The sequence below is a fragment of the Vespa crabro genome, chromosome 1 (genome assembly GCF_910589235.1).
Source record: "Vespa crabro chromosome 1, iyVesCrab1.2, whole genome shotgun sequence".
Lineage (NCBI taxonomy): Eukaryota > Metazoa > Arthropoda > Insecta > Hymenoptera > Vespidae > Vespa > Vespa crabro.
Window position 1 is genome coordinate 2147788 of NC_060955.1, and position 24713 is coordinate 2172500.

Genomic DNA, 24713 nt, shown 5'->3' on the forward strand with positions numbered 1-24713 from the left:
TAATACTTTATTACAGAATTAGATACATAAAAATAATTCAAAAAATTTTCTATTCTTTCTTTCTTTTTTTTTTTTTTTTGAATTATCTTTTTACAAGCTTTACAATGTCATAAGATCAATTAAAAATATAAATAAGTTATTTATTTATTATCTACATATGCACAGGTGCAAGCCTGAAAGCTAAATGATATTTTTAATGCATTATGAAATAAGATAGAATAAGCAGCGGATGAATTACGACAATAAACTCTTGCTCTATATTTCAACTTAGTCCCCTTTAACTAGACATTTGATATTCTTAAATGATTTTTTAATAATAACAGTAAAATACATATGTCCTCATAAAAATCTGAATCTGTTATAATAACAATGAAGAAACTAATCTTTAATATTGTCAATCGAATGAGAAAAGTTATATAGCGATATATGTATTTTATGTGAGAAAAATTAATAGAATTTTTTATAATATGAAAAATAAATATAATAAAACTCATTATAAAAATGATATATAATACATGTATTTCTAATGCTAAATTTTTTCTTATGTATTTTTTTTTTCCCTTTTTTCTTTTTTTCTTTTTTTTTTTTTCTTTTTTTTTCCTTAGTACATACCAGTATCCTAACTTTTTATTAAACATTCATCCATTGTAGTAATATCAATTTTAACAGAATGAAGTTTAGAGTATATAAACAATATAATTTATTTCTACTTATTAAACATAAATGTTGATCTCATATAATTGAAGTAAGAAAGCCGTTTTTGTGAAGCTAGTTGTACAAAAAATTTCTTGCTTATATATATCAATAAATGTACACAGTCTTAGGATAGTATAACAGCTGTGCCGCAGTGATCAAATCTTATACATATCCTCTTTCTAAATATTCATTTAAAAATATTAATAAAAGATGATTGTATTAAGAAAAATTGGCAGTGCATTATAAGAGCGTTTGTTACTTTCAATTTAATAAAATTTCGGATAAACCATATAAGAGTACCTAGCTCCTTTTGAATAGCCATTTTTATTGTTTAGAACTGTATTAGAGTTATTTCCGAAAGTTGATTATTTCTTTTTCTTTAAGTATTTTTAATATAAACGATTAGTTCATTTTATTAGATTGAACTTCAATAGTATTCAAGTTTAATTTATCAAAAATTAAAAAAATGATATTTCTTAAAAGTAAATTTTTTTTCCAATTTTTTTTTTCTTTTTTTTTCTTTCTTTTTCTTTTTTTTTTTTTTTTATAATGTAGCACAGATAATTCTGCAAATAATATTACAACAGTTCTATGTACGTATCCTATATGATTAAGACATTTATCAAGATAAAGCAGATCATTAATATTCCATTGCGTGGCATGATAAAAATTGAATGAACTTCAAATAGTTTTAATTAAATATCATAATTTTTGTCACTAATATAACAAAATAAATTACATTATTAAATGCATTGCGATATTAATTACATTTCTAAGGCAATTTGTCACACTGTTATGAAGAAAAAGTTGAAATTTAAAAAAAAAAAAAAATAAAAAAAAAAAAAAAATAAAAAAAAAGAAAAAAGAAAAAAAAATGAAATAAAATAGTAAAAAATAAAAATAAATTTACCAATACTGATGTCTGTGACGTCGTGAAGCCGTTGTTGCATCTTCATGATGTCTGAAGTTACTTTGCCAACTTCGACTTCGCCTGTTCCAAACGCTATAAGATATTAAAATATCTCTCACTGAATTGGGTAATGAAATGATGCAATGAAAACTTACCTTGGTAATTTTTTTCGTCTCTTATTAGGCGGACTACCGAGTTCACTTTCTCGAATAATTTGTAAGGCTGATGGCACAAATAAATCCTCTAAATAAAAACAAAAAAAAAAAAAAAAATAAATAAAAAACAAAAACATAAATAAATAAAGAAAAAAAGGGCAAGAAAGAAATAAAAAGCAATAACAATGATGTTTACAAAAATAGGAGAGAGATACTTAATAAAATAGAAATTGTTTAATGCTATTACATACCAAACGTATTACTATACTTTCTCTTAGATATATATTTTTGATGTTGTTGAAATTGAGGCATTGTCTCTCTGGCACTTCCTACTGTACAATCTCGCGTTCCTTTACAACCTTTCAAATGTTCCAATTGATCGTGAAGATAAGATCTGTCTGACGGTGTCAACATCGATATTCTGTTCCATTGTTCAAACGGATCTATAAAAATATTATATAATAAAGGTATTTTCGTTTCTTTTTTTTCTTCTTCTTTCTTTTTTTTTTTTTTTTTTTGTACTAAAAAGATCATCCTCTATATACTCACCGATTCTTAAATTGTAAAAAGTCACCAAACCTGTAGTGAATTCACAATAAAGGAAATTATGCGTTACGTTAATAGTACGTATACACGAATACGTATTGTTGTTAGCATTCATGCAAAAACAGAATGGCCCTGCATTCCACAAAGGAGCAGTGCGCCAATGATCATTGTCATGCTCGAAGCAATTCATCTTTTCAGTCAAACAATCCTTTTCAAGCTTAGCCTTTTTCTTAAGTTTGCGTTCTTTCTTCTTAAGTCGTTCCTCCTTTAACCGTCTCCTTTCCTCTCTAGCGATCTCTTTTTCATCTTTCTTCGAATACGAATCAGGTTCGCAATAGCACTTGTGACGTGCTTCTAAAGGACTGTTTAGTAATGGCGGTAAACGACCATTATTATTTGTCGCTGTTATACCTATTACATAAAAAAAAAGATATATATATATATATTTTTTTTTTTCTTTCAATAACATAACATATATACATATATCAAATATATAATATGATTATAAAATTATACCTTGTTTATGTTTTCTATCTGGAGTCTCTAAAATGGTGACATCTATTCTAGCTGGTCCCAAAATAGTACTCGTTTTGTTCTTTTGTACTTTGGGTAATTTCTTTGCAGGAGGAATTGTAGTTGGTACGTTTAATTGTATTGTTGAACTAGTTATACCAGTAGTTTCGCTCTTAGTAGTTGAAGTAGGATGATTTAGTGCGGTAGATACAGTCGGTTTGAACACTGGTGTACCAAACTCGACGGTTCCAATCGAACCTGGTGTTTCTGTTACGAACGATGATCCATGTTGTGACGTTAGTTCGGTCGTCGTTAATTTGTTATTTACATTGTTACTTCTATAATTATCTTGAGTGCCATCGTGAACACTGGTAAAGACGATTGGAACATTAGTCGATTTATTTGATCTATATTGTGTTCTTTGATTGAAAGTTACATCTTCTTGGCTAGGAGTAACAGTTCCAATATTATCATTTACATTCTGACTTGGTGGGACGTCATCGTGAACGCTATTGGTAAGAAGAGTATTATTGTTCTTTCGATGATAAGAAAATTTTCTACGTCTTTGTTGTTTATTGTCTTCGCTATCGGTAGTATTATTAGATGGTTCTTTGATTTTTTGTCGACGTGGAATTTTTTTTGATTTTGGTAACATAGTAGTAGTAGTAGTCGTGCCGAATAATTCCAAAGTAGAATCTCTTTCATTAATCGAAATTTCTCCTTGAGTAACGTTATATTTATTTATATTATCCTCGTGAATCGTCGAGTCTTTTTCAATGGTAGAAAACTGAGTTGACTTTGAAGTAGATCGATGAGTCGTCGTAGTGGTCACGTTAATCGAATTCGTATGGGGTCCTTTCTCGTGTTTTTTGTGATGCCTGCTAGTATGATTCTTAGAAGTATGATAATGTGGTTTATGAGAAACATGTGGTTCCTCTGGGTCGACAGACTCATCCTCATTGTCCGGAATGAATTGGGGACGTTTCATCATTAAATGTCGACGTATTTCCTAAATAATTAATAACAATCTAATTATTTATCACGATATATATATATATATATATATATATATATATAACGGATAGAATATTAACGTACCTTTAGTGTCTCCAACTGCATTCTCATCTCTTTAATTTGTTGTTCGATCTTTCGTCTGGATATTCTCCACTCGTTCGGATCCAGATAAATAGCTTCGCTACAATTCACTCCACCTTCGGGAAGTACCGAACATTTGGATGGTAAAGTTACTCGTGGTGAGGTAGAATGACGTGCATGTGTTTGCTGTGAAATGAAAAATACAAAAGAAACTGTAGAGATTGATTCTTGAACTATGACGGAATTGTCCGTAGCTAACTGTATCGTTGTTTCTGGATGGATTATTACTACTCTGTCGCTGATTAGAGCGGCATATAAACGAAATTAGTATGGCGATCGGTATTTCGATGACCTTCAACTATACATCTGTATTAGTATAAAGTAAGAGAGAAAACAAGTGAGCCATTATACTGACTCTTTGAAAAAAAAAAAAAAAAAAAAGAAACCATCTCTCAAAGAGAAGCCATAGTGATGCTTCATCCCAAAAAAAAAAAAAAATAAATTAGTGGGTAGTCACTATAGCGATTTGTAATAGGATTAATAAAACAGTGTAAGTATATATAATTTTTTCGACGTACTTTTAAATCATCCAATTCTTCCTCTATACTTTCCATTATCTGTGTAACGTGTTCAATCGTATCCTTCTTCGTTGCGCTCCTTCGCACTCTTCTATGTCTCTTGATCACATCTTCGACATTTAATCGACCTTTTACGATCTTATCTAAACTAGGATCGAAATCGTTAATCGAGTAACTTGAAATCGGACGATCATCCCATAATTTTTTTTCTACGTTGCTCTTATGTTCATCATCATCATCATCATCATCATCCATGTCGATCCGCGTTACTCGCGTATAATTACGATAGGCATTTCTGAAAGCAACGTTTACCTGCGCTTCATAACGAAAGATCAGGATAATCCTATTTCCGTTCAATTTAGCGACTAATTAGATACCTGAAGAGATAATCGTCCTCGTGAATATCTTTTTTAAGGATATCCAAATCCTGAAGGAATTCATCGTCATCTTCCTCGTCTATAGCTCGTCTATCTCTTATATCATCTAAATCCTCTTCCTCGAGTTCATCGTTCATCTCGGATGTATCTCTTTTACCTTGATTTATATTTTTCAATGAATTATTTACATTAGAAATTCATTATTACAAAATTTCTAACGTTTTATAAGATCTATTAATTTTTTTAAATAATTTATCTTACATAACAAGACATTCCTATTGCATAGATCGTATAACGATGTAAATTAATTGTTCTTTTTATGAAATTATAAACTGACCTCGTTTCATGAAATATCCAGTCGTTTCGCCATAAGGATCTAAAGGTCTTCGATCTCTCCCAAATCCATATCTTGACATATCAAAATCATTAGTCTCCAATCTAGTATAAACCAATCCCTGAGGCGTGAAACATGCACACTTTTTCGACGTCCTTTGTATAGGCGGTGGTATAGCGTATCTACATTTGTGTCTTCTCCAACGATGACCGTCTCTCTCGCAACGCCACTTTTGACCATGCACGCAATCACCTTGTGCTTCCGGTCTTGAACATTCAATTGCAAGACGTTCGTGTTTCGATGAGTACGGCGATTGAACAGGATGCACTCTGTTGTCTAAATGCAATTCCGGAGCTACTGTTTAAAGAAATACATATTTATCTTCCAATGAAAAACTTCTCCCTCATGAAATATATTAAATGTAAAAGAAAAGAAAAGAAACATTTTATATACTTGTCTCATCGATAATCGACTCGTCAAAATCATCTTCGGAAATATCTTGATCACTTCCCGTATCATTTTCTATAAATCGACGATCGATCTCAGGATCATCGGTTTCGGTAATATCGTCAACCTCCTCGTTCTGTGTACCATGCATTTGTCTCGTAATCGTTGCATTTTGCCTTCTCGCTTCTCGTGCTTTCGATTCAGCAATGGACTCTGGGGTCTCCCGACGACCCGACGATTCGATTAGAAATGTATCTGGCCATTTTATTTTCGGCCTTCTACCGCGCTTATTACTGAACAAGAAAAAGAAATATTATTAACGAATGTCTCTTACGTTCTCTAAATTTCTTTCATGCATCTTTCGTTATAAAAAATAAAAAAAATAAAAAATCAATAATTAGAATTATAATAATAATAATAATAATAATAATAATAATAATAATAATAATAATAATAATAATAAAGTGTTATATATTAATATGATTAAAAATAAATAAAAATAAATATATTACTGTACGAAAATATATATTAATGTTATTATTTATTGATAAAAAAAAATATATATATACATATATATATATATATATATATATAATATTATTTAAGTACTAGTAAGTGAAGTTAGATTTGTGATGCGATAAATATAATGCTCGAGTGATACGGCTAAAGCGTTTGAGATATTATTACATGATAATTTAATCGTCTAATATGTCACTTCATATAAAATAACTCACTTTAGAAAAAGCATCTTGAAAGATCGGCCATCCATCTGCGGTGGTGTCTCGACGCCGGCGATGTCCAGGAAGGTCGGCGCCAGATCAATGTTTAAAACTATGTCGTCTACTCTGGAACGTTACATAGACCTTCTATCGCGACTCGATGCTTAAAGGTAGCACTTAGGGGTATTTGCTTTATAAACCAAGATCCATTACTCAATCGTAAGAAGAAGAGGAGGAATAAGGAGAAGAAAAAGAAGATGAAGATGAAGATGAAGATGATGAAGAAGAAGAAGAAGAAGAAGAAGAAGGACGTGCATTGAATCGTTTCTCTTCAGTCTCTCTTTATCCCTCAGTCAATTTCCACAACGATTAGTCGCAAAAACCAATGAAGATAGAAGTAACAACGCGACACAAGGAGAATCACGGTCTGACTCGACATGGATTTATACTCGAAAGTATCTATGTATACATGTACCACGTTAAAACGATGTTCTTGCTGATGCTCTACCATCTCTTCTATCAATATGAGTAAAAATGTGTATTGGTATTATTACTACTACTACTACTACTACTAGTATTATTATTATTATTATTACTACTACTACTACTATCATTACCATTACCACTACAACCAATACAACAGTCGCGGACCACTTTTCTCATCGCGCTCGGTTTCACGGTCCAGCAGGATAATTTATAGCGTACCAAGACTCTTTATGGCGGACCGCGAAACCGTAATTCCAGAAGACGTTCCAGACAACGGGCACTTACGTGCAAGTGCTCTATTTATTGCCGTGAAATCTCGCTAAGGGAACGAGCAGATTGTATTTCTATATATATATATATATATATATATATATATATATATATATATATATATATATATATATATATATATATATATACACATGTATACTATGTCTGGATATACGATCGACCTAACGAATTACGGAGCAAATAGATCTTATGCCTTTAACGATCCTGTTCGATGATTAAAAAACGAGGTGTTCCTTTCTTTTTAGTATCGTTAATAAAATTACAAAGTAACTGAACGTAATGATCCTTGTAATTATTCTAAATTGATCTAAAACTTACACGGATCCAGGTTCTATGCCGGGTCCTCTTATGAGAAAAGGTACTCTGACGTCAAACTCGAATGGGAAGCTTTTGCCTTTGATAAGACCAAATTGTCCCAAGTGATAACCATGGTCGGATGTATAAATTATGTAAGTATTGTCCAGCTCTCCCAAATCTTTCAATTCCTGATAGATCTGTAGTTACAAGGATAATATTATTCTTTTAGATATTTATGTTTTGTGTCTTTTCCTTTTTGGTTCTTTTCTTTTTTTCTTTTTTTTTTTTCTTCCTTTTCTTCTTTGTACGTATATATAAACAAACTTACTCTATCGACCGCTGCGTCGACACTCTGCAAAGTCTGCAGTCTCTTGGTCATCAAGAGATCCGTAAACTGTTTGTGTATAGGCTGCATCTTCTGAGTGACTTGGAGAATCCACTGTTTGTCTGGATTCGGTGCATAATCGTAAGCTGGCGTACTATAAGAGTAACAGAGAGAGAGAGAGAGAAAGTGAGAGAGTGTACGTATCCGTGTCCATGTGTGTATGTGTGTGTATGTGTGTGTGTGTGAAAAAGAGAAAGAGAAGATCAGAGAAATTCTTAGGAGGTATGAATGTTTGCGAAATCGGGGTCGACCACCCTGCTAAGATTTAACTTGATGTTGACTCTAGGGAGAAAGATCATTCTATATGTATACTTACTGATGAGTGGTGACGTTGAAAAAGAGATGCGAGAATTGCGGCGCGGAATCTTCTGGTCCATGAGGCGCCGGAAAGCTTGCAACCAACATTACCGGTTTGCGGGCGAAATTATGCTTGCTTTGCCGTAGAAACGCAACGCTATCGTTAGCTATTAAATCCGGATAATAGTCCTTGCTATATTCGAAACCGTGCTTTATCTTCTTCCCGTTCATGTTGACGCTGTAGTTGTAGTATCTCGAGTTCATTATCAGACCACCCCATTCCCGCCAGCCAGGCGGTATGTACGAGCCGTTGTACTTGTTCAAATATTTACCGAAGTATCCTGGAAACAGGGTAAAGAGAATGAGTAGAACGCGTTAATAATGTTAATTAATCTCATGCGTTCTCTAGAGAGGAACGAGAAAATTTATTATTATCTTTTAGCCGGTTCGTTTGTCCCTTCAAATCAAAACGTGAAATTTGACTTTTGTCAGCAACAACGATAAAAAAAAAAAAAAAAAAAAAAAAAATGAAAATGAAAATAAACGAAAATAATAAAGAAATAAATAAAATCGAACAACTCGCCTCGTTGCTCCTTCTTTCTTTTTTTTTTTTTTTCTTTTTTTTTTATTTTCTTTGTTTACATCGAAAAAAAGATAATTTGATTTGTCACTTGGTGCCAATCGGTAAAACTGGTCAAGAATAATCATCGACCTCCCACACCTATTCCTCTCTCCCTCTCTCTCTTTCTCTCTCTCTTTCTCTCTCTCTTTCTCTTTTTCTATCTCTTTCTCTCTTTCTCTCTTTCTCTGAATTGAATTATTCATGTCTGTGAGAGGGAGATCGCTACAAAATAATTAATTCAAACGTAGTACGCGAGGTCGCCTCTTTTGGGTTGCAACGACCGCTCGTATATATTTATTAGCCTTCGTCGTTCCTCCTCTATACACTTCGAAGTATTATAGTGTTCGATATATATCGATACTATTATTTTTTCTTTTCTTCACCGACAAAATTACACAGGAAGGATTTCGGTCGAGACAACTTTTTACAACGAGAGAGAAAAAAGAGAGAGAGAGAGAGAGAGAGAGAGAGAGCATGCGACGAGGGATGGTAAGAGGAGGAGGAAGGGAGGGGAGGCAAAACGTGGACCACCATGGCAGAACGATCGTATTAACTTGTCGTTTTATCTTCAACGATGACATCTCAATATCGATGTTCCCAATCGATCGATCCCTTTACATCGTACTTTGCATCGTAATTTCATTCTCCGTCAATTAATCTCGACGCTCTCATTACAGAGATAAAAAGCGAGAGAGAGAGAGAGAGAGAAAGAGAGGTGAGGGAGGGGTGAGAGAAAGCATTTTGAAAATTCACTTAACAGGATCGACCGACCGGTTTTACAGAATTTTACAATAAAAGAAAAATCTCGTGTTATAATGGGATTTAATCGAACGATCGCTCGACACACCTGTTGCTTTCCGAAACGGCAGACTCGTGATGAGAAAGAAAGAGAGAAAGACAGAGAGAGAAAGGGAGAAAGAAAGAAAGAAAGAAAAAAAAATGATAAAAGAATGAGAAGGAGAATAAATGATGGAGAGAATCGAATTAAAATGCAAGGATAATGACTCATTTCAGAGTTATAAAAAGGAATCTGAGAGTTTTAAGGCCGAACGATTTCTCCTGTCCAACAAAAGGGAGATAAAAGAAAAAGGAAGAGAGAAAGAGAGTGAGAGATAGAGAGTGAAAGAAGAGAAAAGAGAAAAAGGATTTGAAGGAGCCACGATATCCTGGCGCCAGTCGCCAGTTCGGACCAACTTTCAGTTTGACCGAACAAAACGAATAATCTCGTATAAAACGTTCGCGATGACAGCACGTTCGAGGATAATACCATGCGGATATGTGTGTATACATATATCGTATGTATATGTAAGTTCACTGCAGCGAATTCATGAATAGGAAAGGCACGTGATTGGTGAACGAAATTCGTATCAGTATAACATTCGATCTTTGCCAGAAAACGTGAACTCGTCCTTACGACATATCACCAATGCCAAATATTGTGTACAAATCTTTACAATTATTTTCCTTCCTTTTTCTTCTTTCTCTTCTACTTTTTATTCCTTCCTTCGTTTTTTCTGTTCTTTTTTTTCCCCCTGTTTTTTTCTTTCCTTTTCTTCTCTTTTTATTATTCTCGCCCGCGTGTAAAATTCAATTTAGATAAATTTGCGTCAGTTTGTTTGTATGCGCGCGCATGTGTGTGAGTGTGTGCTCAAAAAAGAAAAAAAGAAAAAAAAAGGAAAAGATAACAAAATATCAGACCAAAAAAAAAATAATATCTTCGAGTTTTCTTTTTCAATCTTTTTGATAACAAGAATTATCATTCGAGTTTCTTAAGTCGACACTTCGCTACCAATCACGTTCGAATAAATCCATTAAGTTCTTCGAAAAAAAAAAAAATATATATATATGTATGTATATATATGTACATATGTACATGGATCGTTAGCCGAGTCAGCTATGCTTTGATCGATTCGTGTTCCTTCTATGCAATGCGTCGCGCGATAAGAATTTAATTGATATTTACGGCCGGCCCGGTGGCATGGGTTTATTTTTAGGCTGGCGCTAAATCAGCGCCATGTAAAGTGCACTCTTGCTACGAATGTAGTGTAGTGTCAACGACCGGAACGAGAATCCTCCGAGTTAAATACGGAGGATCGATCGATCGATCAATAGAAATATGATTTAAAAATTTCAAACTTTAATAGTATAAATTGAAAATTATTATTAATCGTTTTATAACAATTATTTATTATATATCATATATAATCTAATTTTTATATAAAATATTCTTTGATATTATTCATTGTATATGAAATATAATGTTATATATGTTAGATATAATAAATAATTGTATTTTATCTTGTTTTAATTATATAAACATTTTAATCTTATTTAATGAAAGAACCCTATCATAATCTCTTTTAACAAATATGTATACGTAGGATTTAAAGTTTATGCAGTAAGCATTGCCGATTACATGAGGAAGTTCGAAAGGAAGTTGTTTCGTGCAGCGGGGGTATTAACCCGTTTTTCGAGTTCTAAAACGCACGACGGGGGCTTCTCACCGATCGTTTATACGTTTGCATGCACATGGTTTAAAACGGAGGTCCCGGTACATCGGTTAAGTACATCGAGCTCGTTCTTACTTCGCACGATTTCACAACGCGTACTATAGCACGAAACGTTTAACGATCGGCACGAGCTACCTTTCTGTCTCTCTCTCTCTCTCTCTCTCTCTCTCTCTCTCTCTGTCTATCTCTCTCTATGCAACGAAACATGATCGTTTTTGATCATTTAAAACGATGACGGAACGCGATTAAAATATATAACTTCTTTTTTGAATTGATATATTTTTACAGCACAATAGATAAATATCGATATTTTATATTATATTATTACTGATAAAATGGATATTATTTTGAAATGATTTATAATGAAATGAATGCACTTTATAAATTTTCAAATGAAACTTTTGTTCGTTCAATATCGACGCTCGAAGTTATTTAAAAGTATGATGTGATAAAAAAAAAAAAAGAAAGAAAAAAGAAAGAAAGAAAGAAAAAATGTTCAAATAATTCTTATTATCGTAGAATGTCAAAATATTAATATTTTTATTCGAGAAATATTGTTGCGATTGACAAATTCTTGTATTTGAATTTTTTTTTTTTTTTTTTTTTTTTTTTTTTTTTTTTTTTTAATTTTGATTCACTGATATCTATTCAATATTTGTCCGAAAAGTAAAGTAATCTTAAAAAATAACAAATATTCGTGGTATAAAATGCGATATTTCTTCTTCTCCTTCTTTTTTTTTTTTTCTTTTCTTTTCTTTTTTGTTTTCAAGAAGACAAAGAACAAACTTGGATACTAAAAAACATATACATTAGAGGGAGTCATCTTATCGGTGAGAAGATATCTACGTTTAAAAATCCAAACACAAGAGACAGAGAGAGAGAGAGAGAGAGAGAGAGAGAGAGAGAGAGAGAGAGAGAGAGAGAGAGAGAGAGAGAGAGAGAGAGAGAGAGAGAGAGAGAGAGAGAGAGAGAGAGAGAGAGAGAGAGAGAGAGAGAGAGAGAGAGAGAGAGAGAGAGAGAGAGAGAGAGAGAGAGAGTTGCATCGAACTCCGGCGGCTCGTACGAAAGTAATCAAAAGGGTCTACTACTCTCCTTCGATGGTGAGGAGAGAATATCTCGAGGAGGGTCGCAACAACTCTCGATGAAAATGCAGCGATCCTTGGAGAACAGCACCTGCAGTCTCTATCGATGCCCTTTTGTAACCCTTTCGGCCCTTTCACTCAACGTGTGTGGGTGCGTAGTATACGTGGTATCGTGCGTCCCTTCTCGATCGTTTCGCGACTCCCTATCTTTTTTGCTTCTTTTCTTTTCTTTCCTTTTTCGTTCTTCGTCCTTCGTTCTTCCTACCTACCTACCTACCTACCTACCTACCTACCTACCTACCTACCTACCTACCTACCTACCTACCTATCTACCGTCCCACGAGTACTCGAAAAACTGGCGGCGAGTCCTCTCGAGGCGTAACGACGAGGCGAACAATGCTCCTCCGAAGCACCGGAGGCTGAGCCACATGATTTAAATTTAGATAATCTCACCTGCACGAGAAATACGCGACCTGGCCGATTCTACTCTCATCCTTTATCGTATTTATTACCTCCTCTAACTATATTTAAAATCATTTTAACTATTCCCGATAAAAATTAACAAATCGTGTCTATTACTTCTTAAGATAAATCAGTAAGAGGTGTTTTATTATAAAACGATATAAAGATATTTCGAAATAGATACAATGTAGATATAATTTGATAATGAGAACGATGATGATTAGAGATTATTTATAAATATAATCAAAAAATATTGACAATTTTATCTATTATCATTTTTTCTTTCTCAAGATATCCAATGATAAGATATTCAATGATGTTTACAATTATTTTTAACAATGACAAGAAGAAAATTATCTATCAAATTTTAAAAGTAATATCAATATTATTCTATTTATCTATCTATATTATTATTGAATTATTTTTATAGATAATATAAATTATATACGTAATTCATCTTTTCATATGACGAAAATTGAAACTGATATATATATATATAAATATATATTACCTAGATACATGTAAATATACACATACATGAGCTACGATCAAAAATAATGAATAATTTTTAAGTATTCTTGAAAATTATTGAAGGACAAAGGTGCATTAGAAAGAAAGAGAAGAAAAAGAAAATATAAATAAGCAGAATTCGATTCGTATGGATTTTTTTTTTTTTTTTTTTTTGTGTAAGACGGAATGCTATGGGGATTATAGAGGTGGTAAGGAAGAGGTCACGAGCGCTGTGTTTAAAAGGTGAGACCCAGTAAACGTATGCGCGCGTGACAAGATCCTCTTGCGAAGATAGGAGTGAAAATTTGTCGCCTGGCCTGTGTGCGCCAGTCCCAGTATTCTGGTCAGGGACACATTCAGTGAGTATAACAGAGAACGATAACGAAACCAGTTCTGTTCTGTTCTGTTCTGTCCTGTTCTTTTCTCTTCTCTTCGTATCCCTTTCTTCCTTCCTCTCGTCATCGATCTCCTTGCTTCTCTTTGCGAATCCTTTCTCGCCTAGAGCGAACCTAAGCCCTCTTTCTAGGTACGTACCATCCAGAACTTCTCCTCCTTCGACGTTATTAGCAAGCTTGAATATTTAACAAGCCATCCACCCAACTCTCGATCTTTATAATTTCCTTGAAAGGATCCCTGAAGATAAATCGCCATTCAAGTAATTGACTATCAATCTTGAGATTGTATAATCTAAAAAGTTTCTCTTTAACATCCATCAATATATTACAATCATTTTTTGAAGTAATTATTATCCTTGGTCAATTTTTTGTGTTTCTTTCAAGCTTTTTCCTTCGTTCTGTTTGTTTTTTTTTTCCTTTTTCCAAGGTCAATTTTTCTTTTTTTTTTTTTTGTCGTCAGGGTTCAAGATTAAGTCTCTTCAAAATCGAACTATCATGGTTTTTATCCTCTTCCTTGACATATACTTTTTACAAATACATACATACATACATACATATATACATATATGTATGTATATATACATATATGTATATATGTACACTTGTATACCGAGTTAAACGTTCACTCGAACATAACAGGCAAAACCTAAGCGCTAATTATCAGGCTTGCTAGCGCAACGGTCCGAGATGCCTTCTCATTCGAGACGAAAAACAGACTGCAGGAGTTTGGCCTCGTCGTGGAAATGTTCATGGACGATGACGATGACGACGATGACGACGACGACGAAGACGAAAAAAAAAGGAGATGAAAAAGGAGAAGAAGAAGAAGAAGAAGAAGAAAAAGAAGAAGAAGAAGAAGAAGAAGAAGAAGAGGAAGAAATAAAAGAGAAGGCGATCTTGTGTGTCTCCTTGCGTTTCGAATTTTGGAAGGACGCCAATCCAATGCCGGATGCGGAGTACCAAGGAAGAAGAAACCTGGTTGAACTTCTCTCTCTCTCTCTCTCTCTCTTTTTCTCTATCTTTCTCTTTTTTTCTTTTTCTCAGAAAGACATAGAGCAATGTCCTTCCTTTAGCCTCTTCTCGAAATTACGTACGTGCTGGAGTTACGTGAAGTAAGTAAGTAAGTAAGTAAGTAAGTAAGTAAGTAAGTAAGTAAGTAAGTAATGTGGGAACGTTTAAAAGAAAGAGAAAGAAAGAAAGAAAGAGAGATACATAGACAGAAAGAAAGAGTTAATAAAAGAAACCAACAAAACCAATGAAAGGAACACGACTCTGATCTTCAAACGAAGACCAAAAAATAAACTTCCTACCTTCTCAGAGAATATTTTCTCTCTCTCTCTCTCTCTCTCACTCTTACTCACTCACTCACTCTTTCTTTTTATTTCTTTCTTTTAATCCCTATGGAACGTTCGTATCCTACACATCGAAGAAAGAGAGAGACAGAGAGAAAGAGATAGAGAGAAAGAAAGAGAGAATGGGATGAGGAAGTGAGAAGAGTACAAACGATGAAGCAACAACACTATCGAAGAAGAAGAAGATATTCTTCTTACATACCAAATGATTCTACCGTGCACGCCATTGATCTTCTCATTCCTTTTCTTTTCTTTTTCTTCTTTTTCTTCTTCCTTACTATCTTAACTGATGGCTTGATCGATGATCCAGAGTGTAAAGGAGTGTGTACGGCAGTAGCAACTATTGTGAACGATTATTAAGATAAGGATAGAAGTTGTTCGTAGTAGAACGTGATGGGACTAATGATTCCTTTACTCTCTCTCTCTCTCTCTCTCTTTCTGTCCCTCTCTCTATCTCTCTGTCTCTACTTCTCTAACTTCGTCTTTGAAAACTGAAATCATTGAAAATGTATCTCAACGATCGTGACTATGAACCTACTGGCTACTACTTGGACTTTGTGCCTTGGGTTGAACACGAAACTAGAACTCTTAAGTTGTATCTCCTTCGCGACCGATAACTTAGGTATAGTAGTAATGTAGTAGTAGTATAGTAGAGTAGTAAGTAGAAGAGTGTGTGCGTGTCTGTCTATCTATGTGTATATGTGTGTGTTAGAGAGAGAGAAAGAGAGAGGGAGAGAGAAAGAGAGAGAGAGAGAGATAGAGAAGGTCTTCTCGAGAGATCGGCATTGTTCTCTCGCTTTGAAGATCGATCGTTCGTCGTTTCGACGTTACACCAAGATTACCTGGATCCCAAAGCTACATTGTTGCACCGCTATATTCTCTCTCTCTCTCTCTCTCTCTTTCTCTCTCTAGCGAAGTTTTTTGGACTTTCGTACGGGGAAAGAAACCCGTGCAGGAGGATGCTTCGTCAGAATGGCGAAGATTTGTGGTCTGGCAAGAGGGGATCGCGCAATTGTGGTCGATCGTGCCGGACGAACTCGTTCAGCAAGATCGAATCTCGGAGAATTCCGAGGGAATGCATCGCCATATTCGTCTCTTTCTCTCTCTCTTTCTCTCTATAGCTGTATCTATTTCTATCTCTATCTAACTCTGTCTAACTCTTCGCTGTAGCCCGAAACGCGAATGTTCCACTCTCTCTCTCTTTCTCTCTCTCTCTCTCTCTCTCTCTCTCTCTCTCTCTCTCTCTCTCTCTCTCTCTCTCTCTCTCTGGCATGTATCCGCATCAGCTAAATAACGAGAAGAGACAGGAGAAGGTATATCATCACCGTCGTCGACTGTAGTAATTTCAGATATTGAAATTGTTTGGTTACTATTCTCATCGGATCTCTACCAATAATATTTCTAATAATTCATTTAGTAATATCGATATTGATAATATAATATTGAACGAGATATTCGAATTCTTCGAATTCTTGATATTATAGAACGTATAATCTTCTATTAACAATATATAGCATGTACGTTGGTTGTATTTGTTAATGTCAAAAAAAAAAAAAACAAAAAAAAAGAGAGAGAGAGAAAAGAAAGGGAAAAAACTATGTAACTTTGTTCTTTTCTAACATTATTTTTCTTTTTTTCATTTTCTCCACCCCCCCTCCCGTAAAATACAAATAACGCGGATATTTATAATTGATATACTAGCTGATGTTCATGGTTGATTGAAAGTATATCTTATCTACTTATCATCTATCCATGGTGCAAACGTTTAATGCGGAAAATGGACGATTCGTTACGTGCTCTTTTCAAGGGCATTATCAATGCTTCCTTAAAGCGAAGCCGAAAGGCTTTCGGAGGTTATCGTTTTAAAACGCCCTATTCAGAACCCCTTTTCTCGGGTAATTGTTTATGTAACAAGGATTTGTCACGGTTAGCGCGCAGATTACTTCGAGTTATACACAGACAAACAGACAGGCACACACACACACACCATACACTATACATTGATGTACATAGAAATATGTATATACATACGTATGTATATATGTATGTATATAGAAACGTAACAGATAAAAGAAAAAGCATGGCTTATGGTATGGTATGTGTATGTATGCACATATAATGCATCTCTACGTATACTTGTATATAACTATGTAAGTATATGTGTAAGACAGGGAACAAATAGTAACTCTATGACCGCTTACGACCATTAAACGCGAGACCCCATGTCTCGTGTTTTGCCGTAAGAATCCCGCACAAGCCCTTCACGTCACAAGAAATCTTCTTTGACGTTCCGCGTGTAGTAAACCGCGTGCTTAAACTCAGCGTACCTCTCATCATGGCGCTTCTTTAAGAAGCAGCCACCTTAAGAGAGATCCAGCTAGAGAAATTCATTTTCTCTCTTCAACGAAGATGAACGTGCTCTGGTGATAAAGAAAAGAGGAGTTCAAGTGGAGAACATTAAGAACGATACAAACTGCGCTCGTTATTCCTTTACGTCCGGTGTCAATTAAACTTTTTTTTTCTTTTTCTTCCTTTTTTTTCTCTCTCTTTCTCTCTCTCTTTCTCTCTCTCTCTCTCTCTCTCTTTCACACACATACACACACACACGCACACGTACACGCACACGCGCATACTCTCTTACGAGTTAACCGAAGCAGACACGAGAGAGAGATAGCTTTTTAAAAGGAGAGAATTTAAAATCAATTTTAAACACGCATGTACGCACGCAAGCGTTAACACAGAGAGAGAGAGAGAGAGAGAGAGAGAGAGAGAGAGAGAGAGAGAGAGAGAAAGAGAAAGAGAGACCCTATCGTGTTATTCAGTAACGTCTAATGTTAAGTAGAATCAAAGGATTATGTTAGAATCGAAGAAAAAGATTGATCGGAAAGATCGATCGGCGATAGGATTTAAATCGAGACCTTGAAATCGATCTCATTGAAATGCATGGAAACAAGATGAGCTCTTACAAAAGGATGAGTAAGTAGGACTTCTTCTGCTTCTTTTTTTTTTGTTTTTTTTTTTTTTGTTTTGTTTTGCTCTTTTTTCTCCTTCTTTTTATTCTTCTTCTTCATCTTCATCTTTCTCTTCTTCTACCGACGGTAGCACAGTCTCTACTCACCGGTACGATATCCTGCGTTGCTCAGGTAAGCGGCGAAGGAGTGCGGTTCGTGATCTCTTTGCCACTGGGGGCTACTGCAGTTGTCGTTGTTCGTGAAGACCTCGTGATTGTGAACGTAACGGCCGGTCAGTAAGGAACTCCGACTTGGACAACACATGGGAGTGGTCACGTATGCGTGTCTCAGCTCGGCTCCCTCGTCCCTTATTCGCCTTAGGGTCCGCGGCATGAAGTTCAGCGAACCTGAGGGATTTGACCAAGCACGAAGGAGATGAAAGAGAGAAAGAAAGAAAGAAAGATATGTATATATATATATATATATATATATATATATAACATATATATATGTAATATGGTAAATGTGTAGGACATGTTCGAAACGGCAAAAAGTTACGTCAGCGGACAATATTTTGACTTTGATATATTTAAAATATCAATCAAAGGGTAATTTAAATTTTATTATAAAATTAATCTTTAAATTTACCAAGCTCGACGTCTTGATCGTCCGTTAAGATCAATACGATATTGGGTTTCCTTTCCCTTGGCTGTTGTTGATAGGGCAAGTACGGAGAATTCAATGCTTGACCATTATTGTTGTTGTTGTTGTTGTTGTTATCATTGTTGTTGTTGTTGTTGTTATTGTTGTTGTAATTAATCTTGTGCTGAGTGGCACGACGCTGTGCACCAAAGATGTCGTCTGCAGGCCCCTCGCTGTCCCTTCGTCTGGCATTGACGCCCAACAGGAGGACGGTCAGAAGCTGAAGTAATATCCTCATGATGGCTGCCTGTCGCTTACAGAGAGCTCGCTTCACTCGAGTGTCATATCATGGCTGGACGACTGAAATGAAAAGAGAGAGAGAGAGAGAAAATAAAAAGAAGAAAAAGGAAAATGAAATAAGAAAGTGAGAAAAAAGATAGGAAGAAAGAAAGAAAAAAAGAAGGATCATGATCTGACGACGTTGATCGTCCTCTGAAGTCGATAAATGTCTCGTAAACTCGACGATACGACCGTGTCGTCTGGAATTTCTAATTGCTCTTGATTGAACATTTAAATTCCATACGCGAACGTGCTCTCTTACAAAATACACGCCTTCGACTTTTATTTTTTTTTTTCTTTTCTGTTTGTTTATTTGTTTCTCCTCTCACTCTCACTCACTCACTCTCTCTCTCTTTCTTTCTCTCTCTACGAAATAATGTATTTAGATAGTTCTCTCGATAAAAATGTGTTATTTATTAAGAATTATGAGAACATTTATTTATTAGTTAAACGCATATTATATATTTATATATATATATATATATATGTATATATACTAGTTGGGAAAACTACGATCACTTTCACCGGCGCTAATTCAAGTTGAAAATATATCATTACGCGTATCTATCTCTATCTAGATCTTTCCTGCCTGTGTAATTCTCTTAACGTTTAACATTTTCTTATCTAGATCTCTTCGCACTTAGAGTCCCATCTTATTAAAAGGAAAAGGCTCTCGAACGCGAAAGCTCGCAAAAGGAAAAGATAAGATCTTGAAGGCTTCCAGTTGTGGAAGGATTAAAGTTCAAAAAAAAAAAAAAAAAAAAAGAAAAGAAGAAGAAGAAAGAAAGAGAAAGAAAAAAAAAAAGAAAGAAAGAAAGATCGAAAAGGGCTAGGATGTCCTTACTGGGTCGGGACCACATCCTCTACTCTTTTCTTTCAGCTTCCTCGTCGTCTTCTGAGTTATCCGTATTTGGTGTGTCGGTCGCTACGAACGCAAGTAGAAAAATAAGGTCTCTTTCTCTCTTTCTCTCTCTCTCTCTTTCTCTCTCTGTTTCTCTGTCTCTTTTCGTTCGGCGAAACGTAGAGAGAAGGTTTCTCATGGAAGATACGTGATTCACCTGGCAAAAGCAAACTAATACTACTACTACTACTACTACTACTACTACTACTGCTATTACTACTAATACTACTACTATTACTACTACTACCACTCCTATTACTATTACTACTACTACTACTATGAGAAGAGAGGTACCAACTGAGGATCATCTCGCAGGTTAAGAGAAACAGAGTAACTTGTGCAAAGGTCCACAAATAGAAAAAGACAGACGTGATCCTGATCGAAATATGGCAGATGGCTTTAGAGACTACGACGCTCTTACTTGAAGGAAGTGGAATATGGATGCACCGATAGCTGTACCATCGCGGCTAGTAAATTTATGACGTTACCCCGACAGTTCCCACGATCGGTTTCTACTGCTACTTCTTCTTCTTCTTCTTCTTCTTCTTCTTCTTCTTCTTCTTCTTCTTCTTCTTCTTCTTCTTATTCGTTTTTTTCACTTCTCTTTCTTATACTTCTTTCATTCCTTTTTCTTCTTTTTCTTTTTCTTTCACGATGCCAAAGAGAGAACTTTATACACACGGAAAATATATCTCCTTCCCTTGATCCTTTCTCGCGTCCATCATAAAACCTGGCGTTTCATTAAATTCACCTTCGAGAGTTTCAACGTGAAACGAATCGTTTCGATTCTTCTTCTTCTTCTTCTTCTTCTTCTTCTTATATATATATATTTTTTTTTTCGTTTTTCCTTTTGACTTTTGCCTTCTTCGTTTCATCGCATTATTGATATCTTTTTTTTTTTTTCTTTTTACTTCTTATTTTTTGTTCAAAGTATAAATTCACGAAAAGTGAATCCAAGTGGAAAATTGTAAAAGAGTAAGTAACGAAGACATCAGATGGAATTTAATTTTCGATTTAAATAGAGATTAAAAAATTTCTCTTATAATGAAAAATTATCTCTCTCTCTCTCTCTCTTTCTCTCTCTCTCTCTCTCTTTCTCTCTCTGTCTCTGTCATTCATACGTTTTCTTTCTTTCCATTATATTATGCTAAATATTTTCTACGATATTTCTTCTTAATCATTTATTAGCAATTACAGAAATTATACATATATACATACATATGTAATTATCTACGAAACAAGATTTCCGAGAAAAGTGGAAAAAGTTATGGAAATTGTATTTCTACGATATACCAATTGAAATCTTTAACGACGTGTAACCAATTGCAAATGATGTATTTAACATGATTCACAGTGTCGATTTAGCCGAAGGAACGATTTAATGTTGCACCTGGTATAACAGAATTCTTCAAGCTTAAAGATACGATTCATAATATTTAATGTCAATGCTTAAAGGTTTCATTTATAATATGTAATGTCAAATGTTTGAAAAGAGAAAAGAAAAAGGAAAGAAAACAAAAATATATATATATATATATATATATATATATATATATATATATATATATATATATATATATATATATATATATATATATATATATATATATCTATAAATATCTCTGGTCGTTGAGTCGTAAAGATATATAATTAAAATTAATGAATTACCGTAATGGACAGACAGACACAGACGGGCAGAGAGACAGAGACAAAGAGAGAGAGAGAGACAGAGAGAGAGAGAAAGAGAGAGAGAGAGAGAGAGAGAGAGAAAGAAGAAGAAGAAGAAGAAGAAATTGTCATTACCATAAATCTGATAATTTCGTACGACGTAAAACTTGGCGATCACGCGATGCACTCGATGAAATTAAAAGGAAAGCTGAACGATCGTGATAAAGAGACGCGCGTAGTAAAGGTTGGTACAGAGCACAAGGAGAAGCAGAAAATTAATCGACCACCATAAAGATAAACGTCGAATCGTACGGTACGATCTGAACCTTCGTCTTCTAGCCAGAGTTCTAACCACAAGTATATACGTACACATATATGTATACATACACACACAAACACATGTATATATATATATATATATATATATATATGTATGTATTTATGTATGTATGTATATATATACACATATTTATGTATATATGCCTATTACATACATGGAATAGAAATTGCATCCAAGCTCGCGATTATTGTCGATCGCTAATTAGCTCCGGCTGAATTCGCGCGCTAAAACTCGAGAGACCAGGAGAAAGACGACAGGAAGTGATGTCACGACCGTACATTTTGCCTCATTTCTCGATTCGGTACATCGATCTCGTGCATTAATTATCGCTAATTGATAAACGCCTCGTTTTCTTACGAGGAAATGGATAAGGCTGCTTTTGAAAGAAAATCAACTTAGACGCGTTTGAAGAGGTCCCATTAACGAGTTCTTTCGATTTTCACGAAAACCACCAAAGAAAAACCACCAAAGGAAAAGGAAAAAAGAAGAAGAAAAAAAGAGGAAGAAAAAAATACGTCCTCCCGTTTTCGAAAATAAGAAGGAAAAAAGAAAAACAAGATTTAAAAAAAAAAAGAAAAAGTATATATATATATACATATATATATATATATATATGTAATGAGAAAATAAAAGACATATTTACAAAGACGTAAAATAAAATATTTTTACATGGAAATAAAAATACGATGATAATAGATATTATTTATTAGATAATAAACAAAATGAGCGATAATCATAAAGTATAATGTAAGGAATATAACGGTATAAAATATATCGGACGTATGGAATAAGTCGTAAAAATCTTTGGGAGGAACGATTTCTTTGCAAATATCAAAGTTACTACTACATCGTGAAAATGTCGATACCCGAAGATATGTATTATGCAGTTTGCATGGTAAAGTCAGAAATGTGCATCCTCATGTGCACAAGCGAACGCACATATACACATAGAAACACTTTCACGATTCTGAATCTGACATGCACGTTAATTATGTGAGTAATAAAATATCTTGAAGTCTTGGGACGTTTTCAAAATCAATAAGCACGTAATTAAAGAGCATCGGTGTCCAATCATGATACCGAGGAGAGTGCCCTTTACCTCGGTAATTAAAATGAACGTTTTCATCATTGAATTACTCCTTTCATTTCAATTAAAAATCATAGATTAACCAACAAGACGATTCGCACGGACTTCTCTCTCGTCGTTATGTTTCGAAGATGAATGAATGAAAGAAAAAAAATATTTACGACAAAGATATAGAATATATATGCTGATAAAGAAGATAAAGGAATATATATGCTGAGATAAATATATATATATGCTGTGCTCACGTTATGGGAGATCGTGTCATATTAAAAAAATTCTTTCTTAAAAAAAAAAAAAAAGAAAAAAAAAGAATAATAATAATAAAAAAAATAATACACTAAAATTAAGTCGATCGGATTTCTCTTATGTTTTACTAAATATCATATAACGCTTCATAATTCCTTTTTTTTTTTTTTTTTTTTTTTGCGGAAATATTAAACATCTATCGGACGACATTTCTTTTAAAAGTAGTCAGTCCTCTTCTTCTTTTCCGCAACGTCAATTAATCGTTCTTATTTATCATTTTTTAGACGCGATTAATAATTTATAATAAAATTTTCGAAAATTAAAGAAGAAAAGTTATACGCGCGTACAAATTTTTTCATAGAGTACGTTTTAAAAGTAAAAAGAAAAAAAAAAAAAAAAAAAAGAGAGAGAGAAATAAAGTGTATTATTTTGTTATTGTTTAATTATAATAACGATAGTTATTATAATTCTCAACGAATTCGAACACATTTGTAAAGTACCATTGATATTAAGTGAAACACGAGTGGGCCTATATTTTAAACCTACTTTGCGATCTGTCAAACGAGAAAAAAGAAAATAAAAAAAGATTAAAAGAAAAAAAAAAAAAAGAAAAAAGAAAAGAAAAAAGTATGATATACTAACACGAATATTAACGAAGAAATCAACCCACGCGAGTTCGATTTGTATCGAGTTACGTTGCAAGATTCTCTCTCTCTCTCTCTCTCTCTCTCTCTCTCTTTCTCTGTCTGTCTTTCACATAAGAAAATTGAGTACAGTGGATGTTATACGCACGTGCTCTTCTCTCGTAGGATTTTCGTGGTTGTTCTCTCATTTAAATTCGAGGAGCACACAGAGAGAAAGAAAGAAAAAAAGAAAAAAAGAAATAGAAAGAGAGAGAGAGAGAGAGAGAGAGAGAGAGAGAGAGAGAGTATCTCGATCGTGCACCATACAACAGAATCTCGCCCACGTAATTCACGCATACGATCGCGTAACTTGAAAATACTTCCGTGGGTGGTGGCGAGAGCTATGTATGAGCGAAAGAGATCGCATACTCGTTCCTATAATATATCCAACATAGTTTTGTTGTTCCTAGTAAAAAAGGAAAGAGAGAGAAAGAGAAGGAGAAACATATGTACATATACTTTCACACTTTGCGATGGGAACGTGCCTTTTCAAGAAGTATAAAAAAAAGAAAAAAAAAGAAGAAAAAAAAAAGAAAAAAGAAAGAAAAAAACAAGAAACAAGAAAAAAATCTTCGACCGTAGGTCGTTCAGAGAAAGTGAATATTCGATTAAATTGCCACGAGGCTGAATATCATCAACAACGCTGGACAACGACGTTCTATATAACCACCAATATATACCTATTATAACATACATACATACATACGTACGTACGTATGTACGAAGCATAAACATAATAATGATTTCAAAGCGAAATGAGATACTGAATATAGTGCGAAGAAGAACATAAGAATTTC

The 24713-nt window shown here is 34.1% G+C and overlaps 1 protein-coding gene across 6 annotated transcripts in view; it reads right to left on the reverse strand.

Moving 5' to 3' along the window:
• Positions 1-24713, reverse strand: part of LOC124432705 (extracellular sulfatase SULF-1 homolog) — a 71137-nt gene that overhangs the window by 1504 nt on the left and 44920 nt on the right. For 2 of the 6 annotated variants that reach the window (XM_046981796.1, XM_046981798.1), the window contains 16 exons: positions 18659-19012; positions 18178-18417; positions 8146-8467; positions 7773-7923; positions 7466-7641; positions 6386-6496; positions 5658-5944; positions 5208-5561; positions 4871-5027; positions 4494-4788; positions 3919-4101; positions 2824-3829; positions 2311-2718; positions 2013-2204; positions 1762-1849; positions 1607-1699 (listed from right to left, as the gene is read on the reverse strand). In XM_046981796.1, the coding sequence (XP_046837752.1) occupies positions 1607-1699; positions 1762-1849; positions 2013-2204; positions 2311-2718; positions 2824-3829; positions 3919-4101; positions 4494-4788; positions 4871-5027; positions 5208-5561; positions 5658-5944; positions 6386-6496; positions 7466-7641; positions 7773-7923; positions 8146-8467; positions 18178-18417; positions 18659-18950 (4355 nt within the window). In that variant the 5' untranslated portion in view covers positions 18951-19012. Of the gene's footprint in view, positions 1-590; positions 1700-1761; positions 1850-2012; positions 2205-2310; positions 2719-2823; positions 3830-3918; positions 4102-4493; positions 4789-4870; positions 5028-5207; positions 5562-5657; positions 5945-6385; positions 6497-7465; positions 7642-7772; positions 7924-8145; positions 8468-18177; positions 18418-18658; positions 19013-24713 lie in introns of those variants that run through there. The other 4 variants (XM_046981799.1, XM_046981800.1, XM_046981802.1 and 1 more) reach the window with 4 other exon arrangements.